General features: G+C 35.3%; 2 protein-coding genes across 2 annotated transcripts; one reads left to right on the top strand and one right to left on the bottom strand.

Moving 5' to 3' along the window:
- Positions 1 to 404: 404 nt before the first annotated feature.
- LOC132550843 (uncharacterized) lies at positions 405 to 8,413 on the bottom strand. The gene is made up of 5 exons (XM_060214936.1): positions 7,813 to 8,413; positions 6,175 to 7,679; positions 5,696 to 5,879; positions 5,423 to 5,571; positions 405 to 4,031 (listed from the first exon to the last, which is right to left on the bottom strand). Exons 1-5 carry the CDS (start codon positions 8,411 to 8,413, stop codon positions 405 to 407), a joined length of 6,066 nt encoding a protein of 2,021 aa, XP_060070919.1.
- A 5,730-nt stretch (positions 8,414 to 14,143) lies between these two features.
- LOC132550844 (multiple epidermal growth factor-like domains protein 10) lies at positions 14,144 to 18,507 on the top strand. Its single transcript, XM_060214937.1, has 8 exons — positions 14,144 to 14,210; positions 14,795 to 14,911; positions 16,826 to 16,930; positions 17,117 to 17,221; positions 17,444 to 17,548; positions 17,700 to 17,804; positions 18,009 to 18,113; positions 18,392 to 18,507. The coding sequence occupies exons 1-8, from the start codon at positions 14,144 to 14,146 to the stop codon at positions 18,505 to 18,507; spliced, it is 825 nt and encodes a 274-aa protein (XP_060070920.1).
- Positions 18,508 to 24,325: the final 5,818 nt, after the last annotated feature.

A 24,325-nucleotide genomic window follows, 5' to 3' on the forward strand; every position in this document is an offset into this window, starting at 1 on the left:
GAAATTTTGACTTCGACCCTTTTACCTGATGTTGTGATAACCTGAATTGATAAATCGTTGACATTTTAACCTTTGTTAATGATTTTCAAAAATAGAAAATGTCTATTGATTATATGGTCTGGTTAAGGTTTTCTTTTATCTACGACCTGGTCAACTACATTCTACTAGATGAATTCTCAATCCACTGTGATGTATGTTTTGGCTGGTGAAATACTGCGTAGGTGTTAAACTGTATGAAAACTGACGCGCAGTACTTTTACTTTTACATGTAAAATTCAGACAAACATACATGCAGGACCCAAAACCTACGTACTTATTGTATGTAGCAGGAATGTGTAGTCAACGGTGTATGCTGATTAAGTCTATCGGAATTGCAACATAATGCAGTTCTATTGGATAAACGTCTACGAAATGTCCGAATCGAACTGTTCGCCTAGATGTTCAATTAGTTCCCAGACATCTTCTGCATACTGTTCCCACTCGGTGTCTTCTGTCTCTAATGAGGGAAGTTTGGGAATTACTGTGACTTCCTGTTTCTCAACCATGTCTTGGAACCGGCCACTAGCATCTGGTATTGAGTATTCTAGCACTCTTGCTATTTCAATACTCATATCTTTCCATATGTTGTAATCGGTCACTGGTCCGTCATAATGATACGTTCTAACGTGCTTCTCTCTTACGAATGGTACCCTGTCCTTAAACTCCTGACAGACATACAGAATATTCGGTTTGGGCTGAAGCAGAACGGTGTTGTCAGGGTCTAAAAGCATTTTCGTGTCAGTCATCTCTCGCACACCCTCCAAATCCATGAGGCGTCTTGATTGCAGCTTACACCGTACATCAAGACGTTTCCTAGTATTGGACATGTCGGCATAGCCACGACAGACATCTACTGCCATCCACTTCAAGTCTGAAAGACGTAGTTCAATGAATCTGAGATCTTTGTCAAGAACAACTTGACCTTCGTGTCGTTTTCCATAATCTTGATTACCCATTTTGAATGTTGCGTGAAATTTCACTTCTTCATGCTGCTCTCGGAAAAACTTGTTGAGCAGAAAAGCACTGACATTGTTTTTGTCACATTCCAATGGCATAAAGGAGGTCCGTATGTGTCTTGGTCTTGGCTTCGTAAACCTGCTATGCCTTTTGCGATTTCGCCATCTGCCACGTCCCGATGGGTTGAGTTCTAATTTCTCTTCCTTTCGGTAGGTATTGCCATTCATTTCCATTTCCAATTCTGAAATGGTGAATTGGGGATTGTCGACATAGAATATGTAGTATATTCCAAATGTGATTGCAATCCGTAGTTCCCCATGATATGTACTCTCAAAATCTTGTCGGATAAGCTCTATCTGTGTCCTGAATACTTCTTTGAACATTTCCAAGGATTTTCCGTTATCCTGGTTGGACGAGTCTACAGACGCAATGTATAATGGGATCTCCTTGTGCGCTGGTTGACACCTCCCTTGATAACGTTCGAATGTGAGTTGCTGATCAGGGCCGGTGGACCCGTAGAATAAACGCTTGAAGGCGCCACCAATAAAAGCTTTGTCACGAGCCGCGGTAGTGATAAACTTTGATGATTTGTCATTGAGGTTTTGTAAGGAATGCTGGACATCCCATAACTGCTCTCGAGTTCCCCACGCCTCTAGTATAAGCCCGGGAGTGTCTCTATATGTCTTTCTGCGAATGCTGATTTCGGCACCTGTGTCCGCCGATAATCGTCTAGCAGTATATGTTTCTGCGAACATTACAGATCCCCAGATATCTAACGGCAGGTTTATCATCAGATGATCTTCTTCAATGATGTTTTGGTCGAAGAAGGCACTGACAGATCTGTTTTTTGCGATTTCCTGGTAAACGAAGAGAATTTCTTCCGTGAGGTGTTTGTATTTCCTCCAGTCTATCTTGCCAGGGAATAGAAGCCGTCGACTGTTAGTATCTGTCGGGTCTGGCAAAGATATCTTAAACATTCCATTCTTGTCCTCATTCAGTAGAGAATTAAACGTTCTCAAGACGGTTAGTAGAAGACTAGCTGTGTTGGCCTGATCATTTGATGATATCTTTCCTGGAAACCAACTTTTGTTCAGGTCTACAGGCGCTGCTGTTGGGTTGCTGTCTGCATCTGACAGGAGTTTTAGGACAAGCATCACAAACACTATTTCATTGAACAATGCATGTCTGTTTCTGCCAACGAGTCCAAACTTCCTCCCCCAGTCAAGGAGAAAAGTTAAAATAAGCGTATAGTATGGACGTTTCTGGAGTTCTTGACGGATAAAGTCCGTTCTGTTCTTATCGATGGTGTTTTGTGAAAACGTTACTGTAACTGGATCATCATTTGTTGGGATTACATATGACACTGGAGATACATTCTGGTAGGATCTCATACCATACTTTACGCGACGAGTGAAGTCTTCTTTTGACAACCGCTGAGGGAAATCGAGACAAACATCAATTTCGCTCGTGTATATGTCCATCAGACACAATGATTGCATTCCTGTAATTGACAGCTTTATCTCTTTGTTAACATTGTGATATAGGTGGCCATGAAGCATGCCGAAACATTCATGAAGAAAACGAAACGTCTCATCCCGGTCTTCATGTCTCATATCGAAATGTCGAAGTATCGATGAACCGATTTGAGCAAGGACTGGCCGTTCTTGATCAAGCTTTATGTCCTTGATTTCGTCTCTTGTTGAAGACTCTGCATCCGATTTCATCTCAGACAGGATCTCGCTTATAATCCAGGGAAAACTGACAAGGCGCTTACCTGTGCTGACTTTCTGAAACTTAACATCATAGGCAACAATGTACCATGCTGACGCCTTAGCCAGGATTTTCCTCTTATTATCTTCGGAATTTGATGGGTATAGCATTTCTTCGCCGAACTCCTCAAAGAAGTCTGCTCGCACGTTTTGCCTAATCACGCTCATTTTACCCTGAATAACTTTCCCCAATTCATATTTTTCATTCTGAAGATAACCACGCTTCTTCTTTAGCTTCTGTATAATACCTGTGACAATTTCTGCTTCAGTTTCCACACCATACAGAGACATCAGCTGTAAGATTTTCTCATTATACATGTCATACGAAAGTTGTGCGGATTCTAAATATGTCTCATATCCCGGATATATCATGTCTGGATCAATAACAGTTGCGTGTTGAAGAAGATCTATTTCATATGTACGACTGTGTGCATGCTCCAAAGATCTACACTGGCGAAATAATTTACCTAATACCTTGTTGGATGTATAACGAGGTTTGTCCGATTTCATCATGAAATCCGGGTACTTTTCACATCTCAAGTCTTGAGTCATCTCTGGTACAACCCCAGTTTTTGGAAAGTCAACGGCATCTGAGTGTTTCCTCGACAGATTGATGCATTCCTCACAGAAGATATCTTTAATATCTGCATGGACAACGTGTGCATTAGCAATAACGCCAAGCTGATCATTTCTAATGTACTCTGATATAAAATGTGTGACATCTGATACTTGGACTGGTCGGGGTAATTTTGATTTGTTCGGAATTTGGAAGTCCATAGCTGTTTTGTTTTCCCCTAAGGGATGCATCTGCTTATCCCAGCACACAAAGTACATATCTCCATCTAAGTCTGAACCAGACATCTCGTCTGGATGTGGTCGATGTCCTTTTTGAGGAAACACGATGCAATCAACGTGGTGATGCAATCCAGGCACATCCACTGCCTTAAACTTCCGCAGATCTCCTGGATGGAAACAGGGGTTTTTAGCAACGACAACTTCGGTGTCAAGAATTGTTATACCTCTGAAATTCATCCCGTCGTGCTGTGTGTAAGAGACAAAGATTTGTCCGTACTCCAATGTCCCCGTTTCGTCAGTAGTGCCCATCATGCTCCTTCCTTGATCATAATCTATCTCGATTCTCGTCTTTCGAATCAACTCGGCGAGTTTGCGTTTGTATATTGTCATTAATATTGACCTAAAGAACGCCTCGTCAATAAAAGAAATCCCAGCCCTCATTAGGTCCATGTACTTCATTCCAATGTTGACCTGTAAGGAACAACAACCCAACTAACAAGATTTGTCGGATAAAGTGAAACTGCAAAGGACCGAAGAAACATCAGAAATAAAGACCAAGATGTATATGATGAAGTTAATTATTTTCAAAATTAACAACGAGGCTGACAAATTAACATGTCTTCTTTTAATACTTTAAACGATGATGCATGTTTGTAATAGCTTGATGAAGGAAGAGTGTTATTTTTAAGGAAGGCATAAAGGAAACAATGAGTTTGCTTATAAAGTGGATGTTCAATGTATATATTTTCAGTGATTTTATATCATCTCAGAAAAAAGAGAAAACATAATCCACCGAGAATACCAACATTTACAATATTTCAAAGCTGATATTCATTATTCCTGTAATCAAAACGTTTGTGAGACGTTCTGAAAATACAAAGATGAATGTTAAATATCCAACACTACAGGTAATTCATTTACTTTAAACATCTTTAAATCAGTCTCCAAAAGTCATTATATACTAGAAAATGTTTTGCCCCATTTAATTTTGACAAAATATTGATTTACATAGTCTTAATCGAGTCTAAATAATTTTACAACTTAGAAACAAAAACACTCTTTAAAAGCAACATGAAATGTGGCGAATCCGATAACGAGCGAATTTTATGCAAAATGAAGTTTAGACTGCCGTTAACAAATCCCAGCAGCTTATAAACCTGAACTCACATTTTCAAATCTGTATCTATGATAAAATTAGCACCTGTTCAGATCTCTTACTAAAACTTACATTTGACCATTCTCTTTCACTAATACGTATCTTGTAGTTTTATAATTGGATCATAATTAGTACGATTACAAGATGACGACCTGTAATTTTATCAAAGGGAGGTGCCTTAGTTTTCGATATTTTTTCCGTCACATATTGGTTTGGTTTGGAGCGTTCTTGATTATAATTATAACTACTACCTATATATCTCTTAAAAGTAAGTCATTGTGATAACAAAATGATTCCGGTGACGTTAACAATACTTTAAATTATTTAGTTTTCGCGAATACTCTATTTGCAAATTTACCTTTTCAGACATATTGGCAAATACATGATTTCGCGAACGCTGATCTCAAAATGGCTTAAAATTCGCGAATGGTGGTGCTATCAGAGACCTAGACTCCGATATTGGTAACCAAAGAATGAATATTTTATTTACTTACAAATAATCGCGAACGGATTTGAAGTTGCGATTGACGCGAAATTAAATCCCAAGCGAAATACAAGTTATTTGCAGTAGATGGCATGAGCAAATTGATGTGTTTTCTCCCATTTTCAGAAATTGAATAATTCGGCTGTATCGGAGAATGAGTGTACATGTCAGCTTACACCAATGCTGAGAGCTATTATCTTATAAACTGTTTAGGGAACTCACCTCGGATAGCGCACGTAAGGCCCTCTTATTTTCGAGCAGCATGTCAGCAATGTTAAAAAGCATCTTCTCTTGAAGCGACATGAAAACGTTGTCTGGGACTCCCAGTCCTGACATCAAAGTGATCACTTGTCTGTTTAAGTGCAACTGACCTGGTGATTTGAAATGAAATTGATACATTGGAAATATGTTTACAGATTACAAAGATGACAATTAGATTAATTTCAGTTAATTATATATACCCGGTATATTTCATTTTGATGAACAAAATATTACCAGGATGAGTTGTCTGCAATATTTCTAGGTTTTTAGAGGGAGATTCGAATTTGCGCATGCTGCCACGGATATGGATTTGCTCTGTCTTTCCAAGAGTGGGATCCATGGCGATTACACCTTTGCAACCACCGTAGCGGATCTGAAATGCCGAAGGCACCGGATCCATCTTCAAGGAACCAGCAACCTAAAAACGCGTGAAAATTGAAAAAAAGAATTTAAAGAAAGAAGATTATACCTAAGAAAGTATGCTTTTGAATCACATATTTTCTACTAATCTTGATGTTACATAGATTTTTCGGTATCCTATTTATTCTCTGTGAATTTTTTGATTGGTGTTGGAGTTATATAGAAAAATGAATTAAACATATTGATAGACACGATCGTAAGCGAACATTTTTTCACTTATTTTACTTAAAAATCATATAAAAGCTATACAAAAAGGGAAAGATTACAGATGAAGATGAATTCGCCTACGATACCTTTTTCGCTAAGGGTACTGAAATCTTCCCTATGCCATCTGTGAAGCAGTAGGATCCCAATTTCACGTCATCAATGAACTTAACTGAACCGCGATCTACATCAACCTCCACAGTAGCTCGGGATGCTGAGAAACATAATCCCATGCGAGACACATACGTGGCAACACATGTCTCTTTAGTCAGATCACCAGCCGCGAACCTGATGCTTTCTGCCGTCTCACCGTTGTTAGGACAAACGAACCACACTCCATGTTCACGTAACTGACTGTTTGAGCAGGCTAAAAACTCGTACTTTCTATCGCCAATTTGGAATCCATGGTCCATAAATTCTTGAAGACGATTTGTAATGTTTTTGAATCCTTCTGAACGAGTTGCGCTCAGTCTAGTGAAATCTTCATCACGGAATATCACGCGGACGAAAAAGTCGTCATCGTACTTTCGAATAATCCTGTTTTGAACAATCGGTTCTTTCCGGAGTGGAATCATACGAGTTGGAGTGACAACTATTCGTCTTGTCATAGAAAAGTGAGATGGAAGTTCTTTTCTCTCATCTGGAACGCTCAAATGGTCAAATCTCTCTTGGCTTTTAGTAAGAATTCTATCGAATTCAAAAAATTGGCTGTTGTCAGCACTGCTTGTCATTTCCTGGAATACCTCCGGAATCAGTACAGATTTCTTTTGCTCCAATAACGCCAATGACTGTTCTGTTATAGCGTCTGTCACTTTAAAGCCACAAGCGAGGAGACTTTCCCACGCATAGTTAAGATCGAAAGTGTCGAATTTTATTTTATTAACTTGACGATTCTCGGGGTCTTTGACGGACACATTGGCATAGGAAATTGAAAATCCATGCCTTTTCAATCTTGCCATAAGTGTCCACATGCTATTTTGGTCTGTGGATGTCGATGGCGACGGTTGTTCTTTCTTGTTATCAGGCACATCTAAACATAGAACAGAGGTAAAGCCTATGTTTTCTCGCGTGACAGAAGTGAGATGGACCATCCTTTTCTCTTCCATCTGGTCAGATTTAGGTCTTTTAGATTTTTCGATAATTTTCGGTGGATATTTTAGTCCAACATAAATGTGCCAGGCATTTCTGTTGTGATGTGCTATCATAGTGTCGCTTAAAATACTGTAAGCTATTTCCATGACTTCTTCGGTGCCAAAACCGCGTTTCCGGGTAACAGATAAAAGTTCATTATCATGTTCAAAAGTGACTTGCACTGTGCCAGCTACCGACCAGTGCTTAATGAATACAGTTGGCGATATCATGGCACCTCCTGACACCACACTATCGACACTACTAACAGACGAAAGCTTGTTGGATATCTGGTAAGCCCGACGTTCTGCAGGGATAACTTCCATCCATGCTAACTTCTCGGAATCTTCCTGGTAATTAAACCAAGCACGAAATAGCAATGTTTCAAGATCCTGTACAATGGTTCCTTTGGGCAGGTCAAGCGTCGACTTTAAACTTTGATTACAATCAGCAAAACATTTCTCGCCTGTAATATTAAATTTAAATGACATTACAACGGGTTTGAGTTCGAAAACTCTATCAATATCAAAGGAAATACGGATAAAAGCATATTGTGGTACATAGTTACGAATGAGATATAAACAATGTATGACTCTCACCTTCTTCGTCTGGTTTTTGTTTAACGACTGTGACGTTTGACGGAAGATAACTGTGGAGAAACCGCCTTGCAGACTCATTATTAGACAAATAGTGGAATATAACATCGCACAGACCATGGTAGGTGTGCCTTTGTTCAGGTGTTTTACTCGGTGCTTTTTGTTTCTTCCTATTCTTCCTACTTGGTAGTTTCGGCTTCTCCTGCTTTGATGTTTGTTGATCTTGGTTTTGAGAAGATGATGAATTGTTGGTAGTTTCGGCTTCATTTTGGGATGCTAATGGATTGTTCGTAGTTTCGGCTCCATTCTGGGATGCTAATGCATTGTTCGTAGTTTCTGCTCCATTTTGGGATGCTAATGGATTGTTCGTAGTTTCGGCTCCATTCTGGGATGCTGATGAATTGTGGGTAGTTTCGGCTTCAAGTTGGGATACTGATGAACCGTGGGTAGTTTGATGCTCTGTAGAATCTGGTTGAGGCGTTGGATCCTCCGTTTTATTCACAGTTTCTCCATGCTGTAAAAGTATCTTTCGCGTTTGGTGATTGGGAGGATCCTCAGAAGGGTCTTTGAAACGTGCTTCCTTTTGCTCCTGTTGTGATTCCATGACAGAAAGTTGACTACTAATGCCTCGTCAGATGATGGAACCTTCATTAATATCACCAAATGTCTCCATTATCCCAGGCATTTTTTATCTCTGGTGATCAGGTGTGATCTTGGCCATGGTCTGTTGTACATCTCATTTCGGCAAATCTTCAACAAAGAAAATGGATCGTTGGGATGTTATTGTAATACGTATATCAAATTGTAGCAATAGCAATATGTAATATATTCATAACAGCGAGATTAATTCTAGTTGTCTTAAGATCAGTTTATCACACCAGGTATAGGAAAAAAAATCTGATAAGTATTTATATAGAAAAGCCAATTTCTATGTTAATGACTGTAACGACTGTACAACTGATTTGAGGAAATTAGACTGAATTAGATTATCTAACTTCACGGGGACATTGTACAAATTTTACACACGCTATTTAAATTCAAATCCAAGCTGAATGGAGATTTAACAATAGCTAAGTAAGCGCTTCATTTATTTTAAATACTATAAAATCAATTTGATTACCGATGATGAGTAAAGTTAATTTAAGATCAATATAACCAGATTATACTATTAATAAATAAAAATAGTATTGACACAATTTCTTCTTTGTATGTTTGGAAAGATACTTCTTGAATAAATTGTGTAAATAAGCAAATGTACGCAGTTTAGAAAAAGCCTGTGTTTGGGACTGATTTACAGTAACCTTTCAATCGGCATGGGAGGATAGATTTCATGATGTTTGTAAACACATTTTCACACAAAAGAACTGATATTTTGCAAATACAAACATAGGATAAAACTCAGCAAACAGGTAATACAGTTGAACCTTGTTATTTCGAACTCGGCGGGACCATGAACAAACTTCGAGACAACGGAGTATTTGATTTAAGAAAGTTCGGATGTTTTTTGTAAAGTTAGGCAAGATCGACAAAATGTTTTGAATCAAACAGAGCCTTCGAGTTATACATGATCGCGATAACAAGGTTCCACTGAAAGTATGTTTTTGTTTCTTAAGCTTCAATAAACACCCTGGAGCTAGATAGTTAAGATACAGTAATATATGAATATTTCTTATCAGTTATAATAATAATATTGATAAATTAAAAAAAGCAATCTAATCGTCGCGTTATGTCGATGTTATGAAGGAAGGATATGTTTGTTCGTTTTGATGATTGATAGTATAACCGTAGTAAGCATGTCTTAATTATTGTTGTCAGCACGTTTTATCTAAGTGTACTGTGAACAAGTGACTAATCATCTTTTAATGTAACTTAATGTTGAAACAGATATTTTCCTTCAGTAAATTGACTTGTTGCGTTGATTTCCATATTTCTACCAGGGCTTTGTTATCATATGTGCCATCTAAATGTTTACATTTTTTTTCTTATCCGTCGAGAGTTGTCGTTGGTCGCTCGGTTTATTCCGTAACTATTGATCGGTATCAAACGGCACCGAGATCATCCGCCAGGGTTAACCGAACGAATGTATTGTATAGCAGTACCTTTGTAATACTTGATTTACATATCAACTTACACACTACTCGTGTACTTGGGCCTGGATGCACTCCGTGTTGTATATCTTATATATGAATAGCTTTGCCTATCGAAGCGTTGACAACATATTTGTACTCATACTAAAATATGCATAAACATGTTTCGTTCAGAAATTGGAAATATTAAAAATTAATATAGCATTACGACAATTCCGTGCGCTTTATCTTAATTACTCAATATTAACAGAACATATTTGATATAAATACGTGTATTGTTAAAAAGGTTGTCGAATGTGTGCTGATTTTAAACAGCCGTCCACGAATTCACTCGAGTGTCGTCTTCGTGATGGCTGCCCGATCTCAATACAAAGATTTTTAGAACAGATATACACGTGTATTAATTATCTTCTGATGTGTAATATTAATAAGAAAATAAACTAAACAAATGATATAAAGAACCTACCTCTGTGAAGAGTCTTGATTTACCACTATTTTGATATATGAAACGTACATGTCACAGAATCGAAAACGAAACTAAATTAACTTCCGTACTCGGAATTCCAATGACGTAAGTTGTAACAGAATATAAAGAGAGACACTTTAATGTTAGTAATGGGAAGGCGAATAACACTATCGTGGTATTTAATCGTACAGCAATTGATTTTTGTCGTTGAAAAGACCAAGGTTCGGCTGCCTAGGTATAATTAACCGAGTCGATGGTTAGCCCATAAAATCTAATTATTATGGAAGGGAGGTAACCACTACTTAAATATCTGTCTTGTACATTTAATGGTTTCGTTGAATATCATATATATTTTACGAGTATAATAGGATGTCTTTGCACTCGTGAAACATTCAAATAAATATGTTATACAAGATATATATAAATATGATATTCAACGGGAAAGCATTACTTTCTAAAACTTCATTTTATAAAGGGGAAACATAAAAAAGGAAGTCGATCCAAACATAAGAGAAAGAGTTGTTTGAGAAATATAAGCACGTGCTTTGACGTCAAATAGTTATGGGCTACACTTGAAAAACAAGACGACGCCATTTTGAATAAAGGCTGATTGTATTATGCTGCTATCTGGTAAGACCCGCTTACAAAACTGTTTTGTTATACAAAATCGGAGAGAGCCAGAAATGTACGCTGGAATTATTTGATAGAAAACCTTATTCAATCCTCGCTTCGAGACCAAAGAGCAAAATAGGTGCGTTTCCATGCAGTTACTAAGACGTATTCCTCTGGTTAGTCAAATTAGCGAAAGTTACATGTATATCATCAATGGAAAAGTTATATCATCTCTAGTAATGATATAAGAATTATTGTATCATCACTGTAGTAATGCCCTTATTTTTTTTTAACAAATTAAGAAATTCCTATATTTCACTGGCAAAATTGCAATAAATGATTATGATGTATATGGGTCTCTTCGGGAAAAATCAGACATGTTAAACCAATTCTTGCCATAGTTGTCGTTCCTTAACAGTCACAATATAACTCTGTTAACGACTCACTGGCTACCAATTGTTGACCTCGCTGTCAGGGTTGAAGTTTAAAGTTTGAAAAGTATTCTATTTCTTTGTGTGATATAGAGCTGGGTGTGTTTGATGCTCGTTAGTATAACATATCAAGATGTACAACCAATTCGCCTATTCCGTATTACTCACACAAACATGAAAATGAAAGTTCCAGCAAATTAACAAGGGTAAATACAACTATATTGATATAAATTTGTCTTGTAAATTTGGCGTCATACATTGTATGGGAATACTTTCTTAAACATGTTGTACCAAAAAAAATCATTCAATAAAAACTTAGAATAAGACACATTATAATTAATGAATTAATCTACATCATGCAGTCATTTTCCCCGAGACTTATCAGTGGTGTCAAGGGTCTAAATATAGTTTAAGAAACTAATCTCATTTTGGCATAGTTTGTCTTCAGTGATGGGAAGGGACTAAATGTTATAAAGACATAGAAGGGCATAATGAAAGGAAAGAAATCATTCTAGTTATGACATAGTTTGGCAATGGGATTGCGCTTAGTTCCAAATGTAAACCTTAATGATAAAAAATGTACTTATGTATGTGTGAACGAATAATTTTGCTTTGATACGCCAGATGGAATGTTTTCATTATTCATTGAAGTCGATCCTACCTTTACCTTTCTTCCATGTACAGCCTTTGATATTGCTTTTGAGTAAAATATGTATTTATGTATGGTTACCTACTAAAGAACACAAGTTCTACATCATGTATTATAACTTATCTAACAGGCATTAAAACCGACAGATGTTTCTTTCTACCCACACCAATATAGTAAATCATACATACTGTAAAACCAAAAATTTTAGAGGGGCTTTTGTTTTCTTTTGGTCTAAGGATAATATTTAACAACGAATTCATATGTCGGCAAACTTTTAAAATTTGTAAATGTGTATTTATTAAACCATACTCATCCACGTTGTGAAATTCCGCGAAAAAGTACCAAAATCTATGATTTTTTTATATTCATGTCATCTTGTTTCTTGCGTTTTCACAAATCACCTTAGCGGTATATTGTCCTTTTTTCGTCTCTAACACGATTCATAATTATTAATTGGTGATTGTGCTTTGTGCTTGTTAATACCATCGGTTGATTTGACGTGCAAATGTACTTCTAAACCATAAAGAGACCGAATCCAGCTAAACAAAAAGATAAGATTAGAATGTCATTTGATTTACCAATAAAATTAAGTCCCCATATAAGTTATAGGCAGCATATGGTGCATTACACTCATGTTAAAGGGATAAGCAATTTAATGCGATTTATTTACGTTGTAAGTAGTTGAACATTGCATTGACATCAGATCGTAACTGAACAGGTGGTTGTCAGTGGGTTGTAATATATTTGAATATTCTTGCGAGCAATATCTATTACCATTTTAGACCAAAAAGTTACATACCAAATTGGGAATGGTTCTTTTCCTTTTATAAAAAACAAGAATTATGTCGGTAACAATAATATTTGATTACAAAACTCAATTATTTCACTTGTTTTACCGGAGAAAATATAACATTTAAAAGTGGGCAATGATTGATATAACCAATAACAGTGTTTTATTTTCTTATCTGAAATCAATAGTAGTTAAGTAATGGATGTGTTATCATCGTTCAGAATACAGGTTATTTATAGGAATATCAATTTTCCTGGTTAACTGCTTTTAACTGCTTAAAAAGGAACTTTCACCGATAAGATTCTTATTGGTATATAAGTTTGTTTTATGAATTCTCGCAAGTGGTCAAAGAAACTTCAGAAAAACACATACATAGTTACAGTCAAATAAAGTAATTTATTATTTATGTACATTTTATTAAAACAAATAATGTCCTGTATTAGGTAAAATTTCACGCTTCACGGCTTTCCGAAAGTGACGAAGCTTCTCGAGCAATAAACGGGAAATGGTGTGGCTTTAAAATTACCTTGATTAGTTTTTCGTACGTTACAGTTAACATAATTACTTGATATGTTTGTGAAGTTTATCTTAATGACATAAGATTTACATAGATGAGTTATTTTTTTCCACAGGTAAAAAAATTTTTTCAACCATTCAACCGGTCAGTTCTCAATCCGTTCAGCAAAAGAGCTATTCAACACTGATCAAATATTCAGTTTGTTGGGTTTGTTTTTAACTATGTCATAAACAACATTTTTTACAACTAATTGTAGGTGTTGTAAACAACACGCTTTCCAAACTTATTTTTGGCAATTCGTAATGAAATAAGTTATCATATATAAACAAAATGTAAATTCATAAGCGAATTTATTGAATTTATATACTTGCTTTGAAAAAACAACAGCATATCAAATTTGATAATCAAGGATACATGCTTTTTTTATCTAAAGAAAAAAACATTATAGAATATGTGCAATGTATATTTTTAAAAAATCCTGAGAGTTGACCACTTAAATAATACGTTTTCTGAAGTGCGAAATATAGACTAAATATCAAGATTAAAAACAATTATGACATGTGACAAATTCGCATGATTTGGCTGAAAAAATGCATTCACTATTCTGCACAAGGTCGTATCTGGTAACGAATATAAGCACACGTCCAGTTTAAGACAGGAGAATTGTAGTAAAATGTATATCGCAGTCAAGCACATGATTGGATGGATTTCAGGTTGTTGATTTCCTCTTCAAGCTCCACTATGTTGTAGCATTTATAGTATTGACTATTGGTCATAAAAATATGGTATCATCCTTCATCAGGTCGGACCCTACCTTTCTTTGCGTTATTGCTAAACGAACAACGTTTGGTATTTCTTCTCAGTAAAAGACGTACTTAGCATTGTTATTTATACCGAAAAGTATGTTTTACAACAGGTATTATTGCCTGAAAATCTGGTATTAACCGACAGGTGTTCCTTTCGTCCCACAACATTTTTTATACGTAAATTAAAGAAAGTGTTGTGTACTTTATTGTCCCTTTATGAAAGATTTAATATCTTCGTTTTTCAACCAGATTTTCATTTTCAATACTGGCTATTTCTTTCTGTCAAGTTGGGCATTCCTTGACTATACAAAAATTCAAGCAAGAGTCAGAGACAGATGTTAAATATATGTTTGTGCATGCGTAGTCGTTGTCGATGTATAAAAGCCTTGCATTCCGTCAAACCTAAACTAAACCTGTGAAGGATGTTTCCACTTCCATTCGTGGCGTTTTCTTTCTTTTTTGGAATACAAAATACTCTGGCATGTACGTATATCAAAGTGTGTTTAGATATATAAATATATATATAAAAAAAAAGAGAAAATTTTGGAAGTATTACATTATCTTAGTTTTGAGACAGTGACAATATTTACTTTGCTAAACGATTACTTTTTTTACCACATTTTTAAGGGGATAATTGTCATGGCGCCTGTTCCAAAAACTCCTGGTGTGACCCTGACGACAATAGATGTAAATGCAGTCCTGGCTATTCCGGGGATCCGTACTGCTCTACTGGATGTGTCCAAGGTAAGACAAATGATACTTGTGTTTATATATCTTTCTATGAGCATGAATCGTTAATTATATTCTGTACAATTACACGTGATCGCTTCTTGTGGACTTACATTTACAAAATAATGTTTTATGTAGCATTCATTTTCTGAAACAAGTTAGCATTTCAAAAAGCGTAAAGAAATAAATGCGAAAAAGCTGTATACTATTTTTTTTAAATAGCATTAAGGTAATGACCATTTTCTATTTAAAGTTTCTTTGCAACACATGACTTTGGTTTTTACAAATGTCATTGTAAACTGAATTATATTAATATAATGCAAATAAAGACTTTTGAATTAACATGCAGGTTTCAGCATATTCAGAAACGTTTTGTAATATATGTATAACAAGGTTTAAAAATAAAACACTTTCTAAATCGAATATATAAATAAAAAAATGGACGAACAGATTAACTAATGGTTAAAGTTAAATCTGTTTTAATAAACTGGAACATAATAGGAATCAAAAGTTGATTCTAATAGAAATTACCAACGTATCTTTTAAAGCTGAAACAATTAAAACACCCAAAGACACATAAAATGATTTGAAGACTATATTGATCTCAAGTTTGATTTATAAATACTTACAAAATCACATAACTGATCTACTGGAGCTAAACAATGCATTGAACTGCATCAAACAGCTCTTTCGTCCTTCTAGGACACGTCAGTGATACTAAGGGCCTAAATTATAAACCAAGGAGGCGACTGAGGACTATCCAACGTGATCGAATGAAATATCGAAACTATCTTGATAAACAAGCGGTAACCAGAGTTGTACACGATGTCTAAAAAATATTGTTTTGTATGTGATTGTGTCTTGGCCGTTATATATTTATTACATTTTTTCTGAATTTAGACAGCATATTAGGTATACTTGTTGATATCAGTGAATATATAATGAAAAAGACAGCAATGCGATACATACATGATAAGAGAGCAAGTGTTTTTTTCTTGATTTCAGATCCTAAACTACCCCGGTGTTGTGAAAATGCTATTCGAATAGATTCAGTGTGTGTGTGTAAGACTGGGTATATAGGCGATGGGTTTAGTTCTTGCGACCCAGGTATGTGTTCCATATAAACATGACAGGAAAAACTACAAGACTACATAACAATAGGACATGTTTTATTAAATGAAATGATGCGATGAATGGCATTCCAAAGAAATGGACAATATAAAAATTGCATTTCTTTGTATCAAAGTCTATATAGAAAATAATCTTCATAAATGGGATAATTAATTAATGTTTCATTTGATTAAAAAGTTTTTGAAAATCATTTCTGTAGGAGTTCGTACAACAAGTTCTAAATTAAGTTGGACTTTAAAGACTGAAAACCTTCCCAATAATATTGTCTGAAATGTATATCAATCATAAAGTTTGTTTTAATAATTTTTATTTCCTTTGTTTGTGCTAACAGAACGAAGTAAGACACGATTCCGATACTCTGTCTTTGTTGTCGTGACGGTAACGAACTATCGCGAACGCAAATATGTGGTGTTACTTATTCGGCGTCACCAACATTTTACTTTGAATTTTTTAATATAAATCTTGCTTTTAAAAGGTCCAGACTCAAAAGGAAGATCTGATGGCATAAAATATAGCGGACATTTAAACATATCCATCCTGTAAAGAGTATCTTCCAACGTTTACTGTGAACGGACTCTGAAAATTAGGGATGCTGAAAAACTAGACCTATGATTTTCGTGTTAGGTCAGGTGACCTTAACAAATAAGTGATAGTCCAAAATAAGTTAACATGATAACTGATGACGATGATTGGTGATACATTGTTGTAGTAATGATGATAATAATGATGATGATGGCAGTGTTGATGTATTGATAATGGTGATGATCGTATATTCATAACAAAAATGTTCAATTCCAGTCCCGTGTTATGGTAAATGTAAGACAAATGCCTACTGTAGGACCTCGGACAACAAATGTTACTGTAAATCTGGCTTTACAGGGAACCCGTATGTTGGATGTCGAGGTATGTTAATATTCGATGATATGACACCATGCACTTTGCATGTTTTGCTCCTGAATTGAATATACAATTACAATATAAAAAGGCTGCCTGCTGTATATAAAATTTAGTATTTCCTACATACCAAATATGCTGAATTGCCAAGGTTTAATTCTTCGTGTTTGCTATTTAGAAATATTTCTGTTTCAGTCCCGTGTTATGGTAAATGTAAAGAGAATGCCTACTGCAGGACCTCGGACAACAAGTGTTACTGTAAATCTGGTTTTACTGGGAACCCGTATGTAGGATGTAGAGGTGAATAAAGTAGCAACAGAAAAATACGCCCTGATATCATTGGTCACAATTGCTTTCTAAATAAACGAATTTTGTTAATTTGTGTCTTTCGTTTCCAATTCAATATAATCTGTATTCACATTCTCCAGAACTTTCATTATTCCTTTTATTGAATCAAATCAATTGTATTTTTAGTGAAAATCATCGTATTTTTTTTTCAAGAGCTTCTTTTTTTGTTATCAGTCCCGTGTGATGGTAAATGTAAGACAAATGCCTACTGTAGGACATCGGACAACAAATGTTACTGTAAATCTGGATTCATAGGGAACCCGTATGTAGGATGTAAAGGTATGTTATAGTATTATATACATTTATTAATACAATACATCATTCATTTTAACCATATTAATTCTTTGAATGATGTTTTAACGTAGGAAACGAAATCTACAATAAACTTTTCGTAATTATTCTTTATTGACATTTTCATGGAATGTTACAGTTCCATGTGATGGTAAATGTAAGACGAATGCCTACTGTAGGGCATCAGACAACAAGTGTTACTGTAAATATGGCTTTACTGGGAACCCGTATGTAGGATGTAAAGGTATGTAAATAATCAAGCATGTTTCTGAGGTCGGTTAATTGATACCAACACTTGGCGTGTTTTTCTGCTTACTTGGATATGAACTTACAATCTCAAAAATATTGCCTGCTGTTAATAAGATTTTATATTTTGAACATACCAAATACGCAGAATAGCCAAGACATAATTCTAAGTGTCTGCGTTAAAGAAATATTAATGTTTCAGTCCCGTGTTATGGTAAATGCAAAGCGAATGCCTACTGTAAGACTTCGGACAACAAGTGTTACTGTAAATCTGGCTTCATAGGAAACCCGTATGTAGGATGCAAAGGTAATCTTATAATGTCCAATCAAACAAGTGTCCGGATTCCTGTATTCTAATAATCGTTGTAGAATTTTACTTCGTAATAGTTTTCTGACCTCTGGCAGCACTTTTAATGATATGATTACAGAACAGAATTCGAAGTTATTCCAAAACATAGTTTTGTTGAAGTGATGAATGAAAATGCTTGAAATAAATTGGTCAAGGGTACAAATTATTCTTTAATAGAATCGAAACTGAGTTGAAATCTTCACAAATCTACGAAATGATTTATTACTTCATTGCAGTACCGTGTGATGGAAAATGCAAGACAAATGCCTATTGTAGGACCTCGGACAACAAGTGTTACTGTAAATCTGGCTTTACTGGGAACCCGTATGTAGGATGTAGAGGTGAGCTTTAAACTTTCAACAAAGATATTTTCATTTAACAAAGTTTGAAATGAACACCAAGCATACTTTTTCTTTCCAATCCTTTTCCTACAGCTAATAGTTGACGAGGCCAAACTACTTATATTGTTGTTACTCTTTCTGCAGTGATGGCGCCGACATCATCATCGTCAATATTTTTACTAGGAGGTTTTCGTTTAGATTGTTCTGAAAAAGTTCGCAGTCCAGCGTAAAACAAACGTCATATTTCGACCACATTTGAAATATCAACACTTAATCGTTTACATAGCTCTTTCAGATTGTACAAATAAGCTGCAATAAAAATTACAAATATTAACAAACTGGGTCGCAGTATTTTAGGGTTAGATTTCTATCTGACGAAACAGCAAGTGTTATATATTAAGTGACATTGTTGTAAGGACCTCGAAAGACATGAACTATGAAAGACTATGTGAACTTTACATTTTCATTTATTATATTTGGATAAAGCACTAGATTCAGCTAACAGTCATAGGTAAAAAAAGTACAATGAAATCTAAGACTTATCATCGTCTCACTTCCGAATACCAACAAAATCAAAATTTAAAGTCCATGAACAAAATATGAATAATATATATCATACACAGTGAGAAACCTTGCGAAATACAAAGATAATGCGACCAGGTTTCTCCCGTAAGGGTTTGTCTTTTGCCATGTATATCTTGACTAGTCCAAGTGATGTCTTGTTCCCAAAGTAAGACAAGGTAAACACCTTGCGTACTTTCGAGCATCCAATACGTCCAACTTCATGTCCTCGTCAGGAACTGAATTATTTTCCCCATTAGATCATTATCGTGACCATAAAACTTCCTCATAGTCTTCAAAAGATATACTGGATGAAAGTTATTTTGAATATGCAGAACAAATAACGTAGAACTGGGAACATTAAAAAACCCTAACATATACACTAATAATCATTTGCTACATTGCAGTACCGTGTGATGGTAAATGCAAGGCCAATGCCTACTGCAGGACCTCGGACAACAAGTGTTATTGTAAATCTGGCTTTACTGGGAACCCCTATGTAGGATGTAGAGGTGAGTAAAATAGTAACAGGAAAAACTTCCTGGTGTCGTTCGTTAAAATTGTTTGCTATATAAAACGGTGTTTTTGTAATTTGTGTTTTGTTTCCAATTCAATATAATCTGTAGTTACATTATCTATCCAGGACATCCATTATTCCTTTTGGTGAAACAAATTAAGTGAATGTTTAGTGAAAATCATGGTATTTTTTTTTAAAAAAACTTCTTTTTCGTTATCAGTCCCGTGTGATGGTAAATGCAAGAAAAACGCCTACTGTAAGACCTCAGACAACAAGTGTTACTGTAAATCTGGCTTCATAGGAAACCCGTATGTAGGATGCAAAGGTAAGCTCTTAATGTCCTACTGAGCCAAATTCCGGATTCCAATACTCGAATATTCATTGTAGAATTCTTCTTCGTCATAGTTTTCTGTCTTGATGCATAATTTATAACGATACGATTACAGCATGGAATTTGATGTCATTCCAAAACTTTGTTTTGTTCAAATGATGAATGAAAATGTTTGATAATAAAATGTTCAAAGGTACAAATTATTATATAATAGAACCGAAACTGAGGTTTAACCTGCGCACATCTATAAAATGATTAAATTCTCCATTACAGTACCGTGTGATGGAAGATGCAAGGTGAATGCCTACTGTAGGACCTCAGATAACAAGTGTTACTGTAAATCTGGCTTTACTGGAAACCCGTATGTTGGATGTAAAGGTATGTAAATAAAGAAACATGAAAACGTTCCCGAGGTTAGGTAATTGCCACCAAGCACTTGGTGTGTTTTGCGCCTAAATTGGATATGAAATTACGTTTAAAACAACAGTTATCGTATATCGTTTTTCGTATTAAAACAGAAACGAATATGTTTATGTGCCCAGGCATAATTCTAAGTATTTGCTGTTAAGAAATATTTATGTTTCAGTCCCGTGTTATGGTAAATGCAAAGCGAATGCCTACTGTAGGACGTCGGACAACAAGTGTTACTGTAAATCTGGCTTCATAGGGAACCCGTATGTTGGATGCAAAGGTAAGCTTATAACTCCAATCTAACAAGTATCCGGATTCCTTTATTCTAATAAACGTTGTAGAATTTTATTTCGTAATAGTTTTCTGACCTCTGGCAGCACTTTTAATGATACGATTACAGAACAGAATTTGATGTTATTCCAAAACTTAGTTCTGTTGAAGTGATCAATGAAAATGTTTGAAATAAAATGGTCAAAGGTACAAATCATTCTTTAATAGAATCGAAACTGAGTTGAAATCTTCACAAATATACGAAATGATTTATTACTTCATTGCAGTACCGTGTGATGGAAAATGCAAGACAAATGCCTATTGTAGGACCTCGGACAACAAGTGTTACTGTAAATCTGGCTTTACTGGGAACCCGTATGTAGGATGTAGAGGTGAGCTTTAAACTTTCAACAAAGATATTTTCATTTAACAAAGTTTGAAATGAACACCAAGCATACTTTTTCTTTCCAATCCTTTTCCTACAGCTAATAGTTGACGAGGCCAAACTACTTATATTGTTGTTACTCTTTCTGCAGTGATGGCGCCGACATCATCATCGTCAATATTTTTACTAGGAGGTTTTCGTTTAGATTGTTCTGAAAAAGTTCGCAGTCCAGCGTAAAACAAACGTCATATTTCGACCACATTTGAAATATCAACACTTAATCGTTTACATAGCTCTTTCAGATTGTACAAATAAGCTGCAATAAAAATTACAAATATTAACAAACTGGGTCGCAGTATTTTAGGGTTAGATTTCTATCTGACGAAACAGCAAGTGTTATATATTAAGTGACATTGTTGTAAGGACCTCGAAAGACATGAACTATGAAAGACTATGTGAACTTTACATTTTCATTTATTATATTTGGATAAAGCACTAGATTCAGCTAACAGTCATAGGTAAAAAAAGTACAATGAAATCTAAGACTTATCATCGTCTCACTTCCGAATACCAACAAAATCAAAATTTAAAGTCCATGAACAAAATATGAATAATATATATCATACACAGTGAGAAACCTTGCGAAATACAAAGATAATGCGACCAGGTTTCTCCCGTAAGGGTTTGTCTTTTGCCATGTATATCTTGACTAGTCCAAGTGATGTCTTGTTCCCAAAGTAAGACAAGGTAAACACCTTGCGTACTTTCGAGCATCCAATACGTCCAACTTCATGTCCTCGTCAGGAACTGAATTATTTTCCCCATTAGATCATTATCGTGACCATAAAACTTCCTCATAGTCTTCAAAAGATATACTGGATGAAAGTTATTTTGAATATGCAGAACAAATAACGTAGAACTGGGAACATTAAAAAACCCTAACATATACACTAATAATCATTTGCTACATTGCAGTACCGTGTGATGGTAAATGCAAGGCCAATGCCTACTGCAGGGCCTCGGACAACAAGTGTTATTGTAAATCTGGCTTTACTGGGAACCCCTATGTAGGATGTAGAGGTGAGTAAAATAGTAACAGGAAAAACTTCCTGGTGTCGTTCGTTAAAATTGTTTGCTATATAAAACGGTGTTTTTGTAATTTGTGTTTTGTTTCCAATTCAATATAATCTGTAGTTACATTATCTATCCAGGACATCCATTATTCCTTTTGGTGAAACAAATTAAGTGAATGTTTAGTGAAAATCATGGTATTTTTTTTTTAAAAAACTTCTTTTTCGTTATCAGTCCCGTGTGATGGTAAATGCAAGAAAAACGCCTACTGTAAGACCTCAGACAACAAGTGTTACTGTAAATCTGGCTTCATAGGAAACCCGTATGTAGGATGCAAAGGTAAGCTCTTAATGTCCTACTGAGCCAAATTCCGGATTCCAATACTCGAATATTCATTGTAGAATTCTTCTTCGTCATAGTTTTCTGTCTTGATGCATAATTTATAACGATACGATTACAGCATGGAATTTGATGTCATTCCAAAACTTTGTTTTGTTCAAATGATGAATGAAAATGTTTGATAATAAAATGTTCAAAGGTACAAATTATTATATAATAGAACCGAAACTGAGGTTTAACCTGCGCACATCTATAAAATGATTAAATTCTCCATTACAGTACCGTGTGATGGAAGATGCAAGGTGAATGCCTACTGTAGGACCTCAGATAACAAGTGTTACTGTAAATCTGGCTTTACTGGAAACCCGTATGTTGGATGTAAAGGTATGTAAATAAAGAAACATGAAAACGTTCCCGAGGTTAGGTAATTGCCACCAAGCACTTGGTGTGTTTTGCGCCTAAATTGGATATGAAATTACGTTTAAAACAACAGTTATCGTATATCGTTTTTCGTATTAAAACAGAAACGTATATGTTTATGTGCCCAGGCATAATTCTAAGTATTTGCTGTTAAGAAATATTTATGTTTCAGTCCCGTGTTATGGTAAATGCAAAGCGAATGCCTACTGTAGGACGTCGGACAACAAGTGTTACTGTAAATCTGGCTTCATAGGGAACCCGTATGTTGGATGCAAAGGTAAGCTTATAACTCCAATCTAACAAGTATCCGGATTCCTTTATTCTAATAAACGTTGTAGAATTTTATTTCGTAATTGTTTTCTGACCTCTGGCAGCACTTTTAATGATACGATTACAGAACAGAATTTGATGTTATTCCAAAACTTAGTTCTGTTGAAGTGATCAATGAAAATGTTTGAAATAAAATGGTCAAAGGTACAAATCATTCTTTAATAGAATCGAAACTGAGTTGAAATCTTCACAAATATACGAAATGATTTATTACTTCATTGCAGTACCGTGTGATGGAAAATGCAAGACAAATGCCTATTGTAGGACCTCGGACAACAAGTGTTACTGTAAATCTGGCTTTACTGGGAACCCGTATGTAGGATGTAGAGGTGAGCTTTAAACTTTCAACAAAGATATTTTCATTTAACAAAGTTTGAAATAAACACCAAGCATACTTTTTCCTTCCAATCCTTTTCCTACAGCTAACAATTGACGAAGCCAAACTACTTATATCGTTGTTACTCTTTCTGCAGTGATGGCGTCGTCGTCAGAGTCGTCAATATTTTTACTCTGAGGTTTTTATTCAGCGTTGCTTCTAAAAAGTCTCAGTCCCGTTTAAAACAAACGCCATAGTTCGATCACATACGAAATATCAACACTTAATCATTTGCATGACTCTTTCAGATTGTAAGAATGATATTAACAAACTGGGTTGCAGTATTTTAGGTTTAGATTTTCATCTGACAAAAAAGCAAGTGTTAAATATTAAGAAACATTGTTGTAAGGACCTCGAAAGACATGAAATATGATTTTGATTAATTTCATTTGGATAAAGCACTAGATTTAGCTCATAGTCATATGTCAGAAAATATGAAAAAAAAAACCCACAGAGAATCCTTCAAAATGTAAAGATAATGCGATCAGGTTGTTTCCGTAAGGATGAATGTCGTTTTGCATTATCGGAAACCCGCCATTTATATCTTGACTAGTCCGTGTGATGTCTTGTTCCCAAAGGAAGACAAGGTAAACACCTTGCGTACTTTCGAGCATCAAATACGTCCAACTTCATGTCCCGTCAGGAACTAGAAAATTTCCCTATCAAATCATTATGATGACCATAAGACGTCTTCATAGTCTTCAAAAGATATATTGGATGAAAGTGAATCTAAATATGCAAAACAAATAATGTAGAACTGGGAGCATTAAAAACCCGAACATACACACTGATATTTAATGCTTCATTCCAGTACCGTG

This window comes from Ylistrum balloti, unplaced genomic scaffold (assembly GCF_031769215.1).
Source record: "Ylistrum balloti isolate Yb309-2 unplaced genomic scaffold, AGI_CSIRO_Ybal_v1 Utg370152, whole genome shotgun sequence".
NCBI classification, from domain to species: domain Eukaryota; kingdom Metazoa; phylum Mollusca; class Bivalvia; order Pectinida; family Pectinidae; genus Ylistrum; species Ylistrum balloti.

What these genes read in the sequence shown, in the direction of transcription:
- LOC132550843 (XM_060214936.1), bottom strand. Translation starts at nt 8,413, where the DNA reads ATGGAATCACAACAGGAGCAAAAGGAAGCACGTTTCAAAGACCCTTCT. An exon ending in CAGTACCCTTAGCGAAAAAG is followed by an intron (nt 5,880 to 6,174) that starts GTATCGTAGGCG and finishes ACGCGTTTTTAG; the next exon opens with GTTGCTGGTTCCTTGAAGAT. An exon ending in ATTGCAGACAACTCATCCTG is followed by an intron (nt 5,572 to 5,695) that starts GTAATATTTTGT and finishes TCAAATCACCAG; the next exon opens with GTCAGTTGCACTTAAACAGA.
- LOC132550844 (XM_060214937.1), top strand. Translation starts at nt 14,144, where the DNA reads ATGGTATCATCCTTCATCAGGTCGGACCCTACCTTTCTTTGCGTTATT. An exon ending in TGCTAAACGAACAACGTTTG is followed by an intron (nt 14,211 to 14,794) that starts GTATTTCTTCTC and finishes CACATTTTTAAG; the next exon opens with GGGATAATTGTCATGGCGCC. An exon ending in CCCGTATGTAGGATGTAAAG is followed by an intron (nt 17,549 to 17,699) that starts GTATGTTATAGT and finishes GGAATGTTACAG; the next exon opens with TTCCATGTGATGGTAAATGT.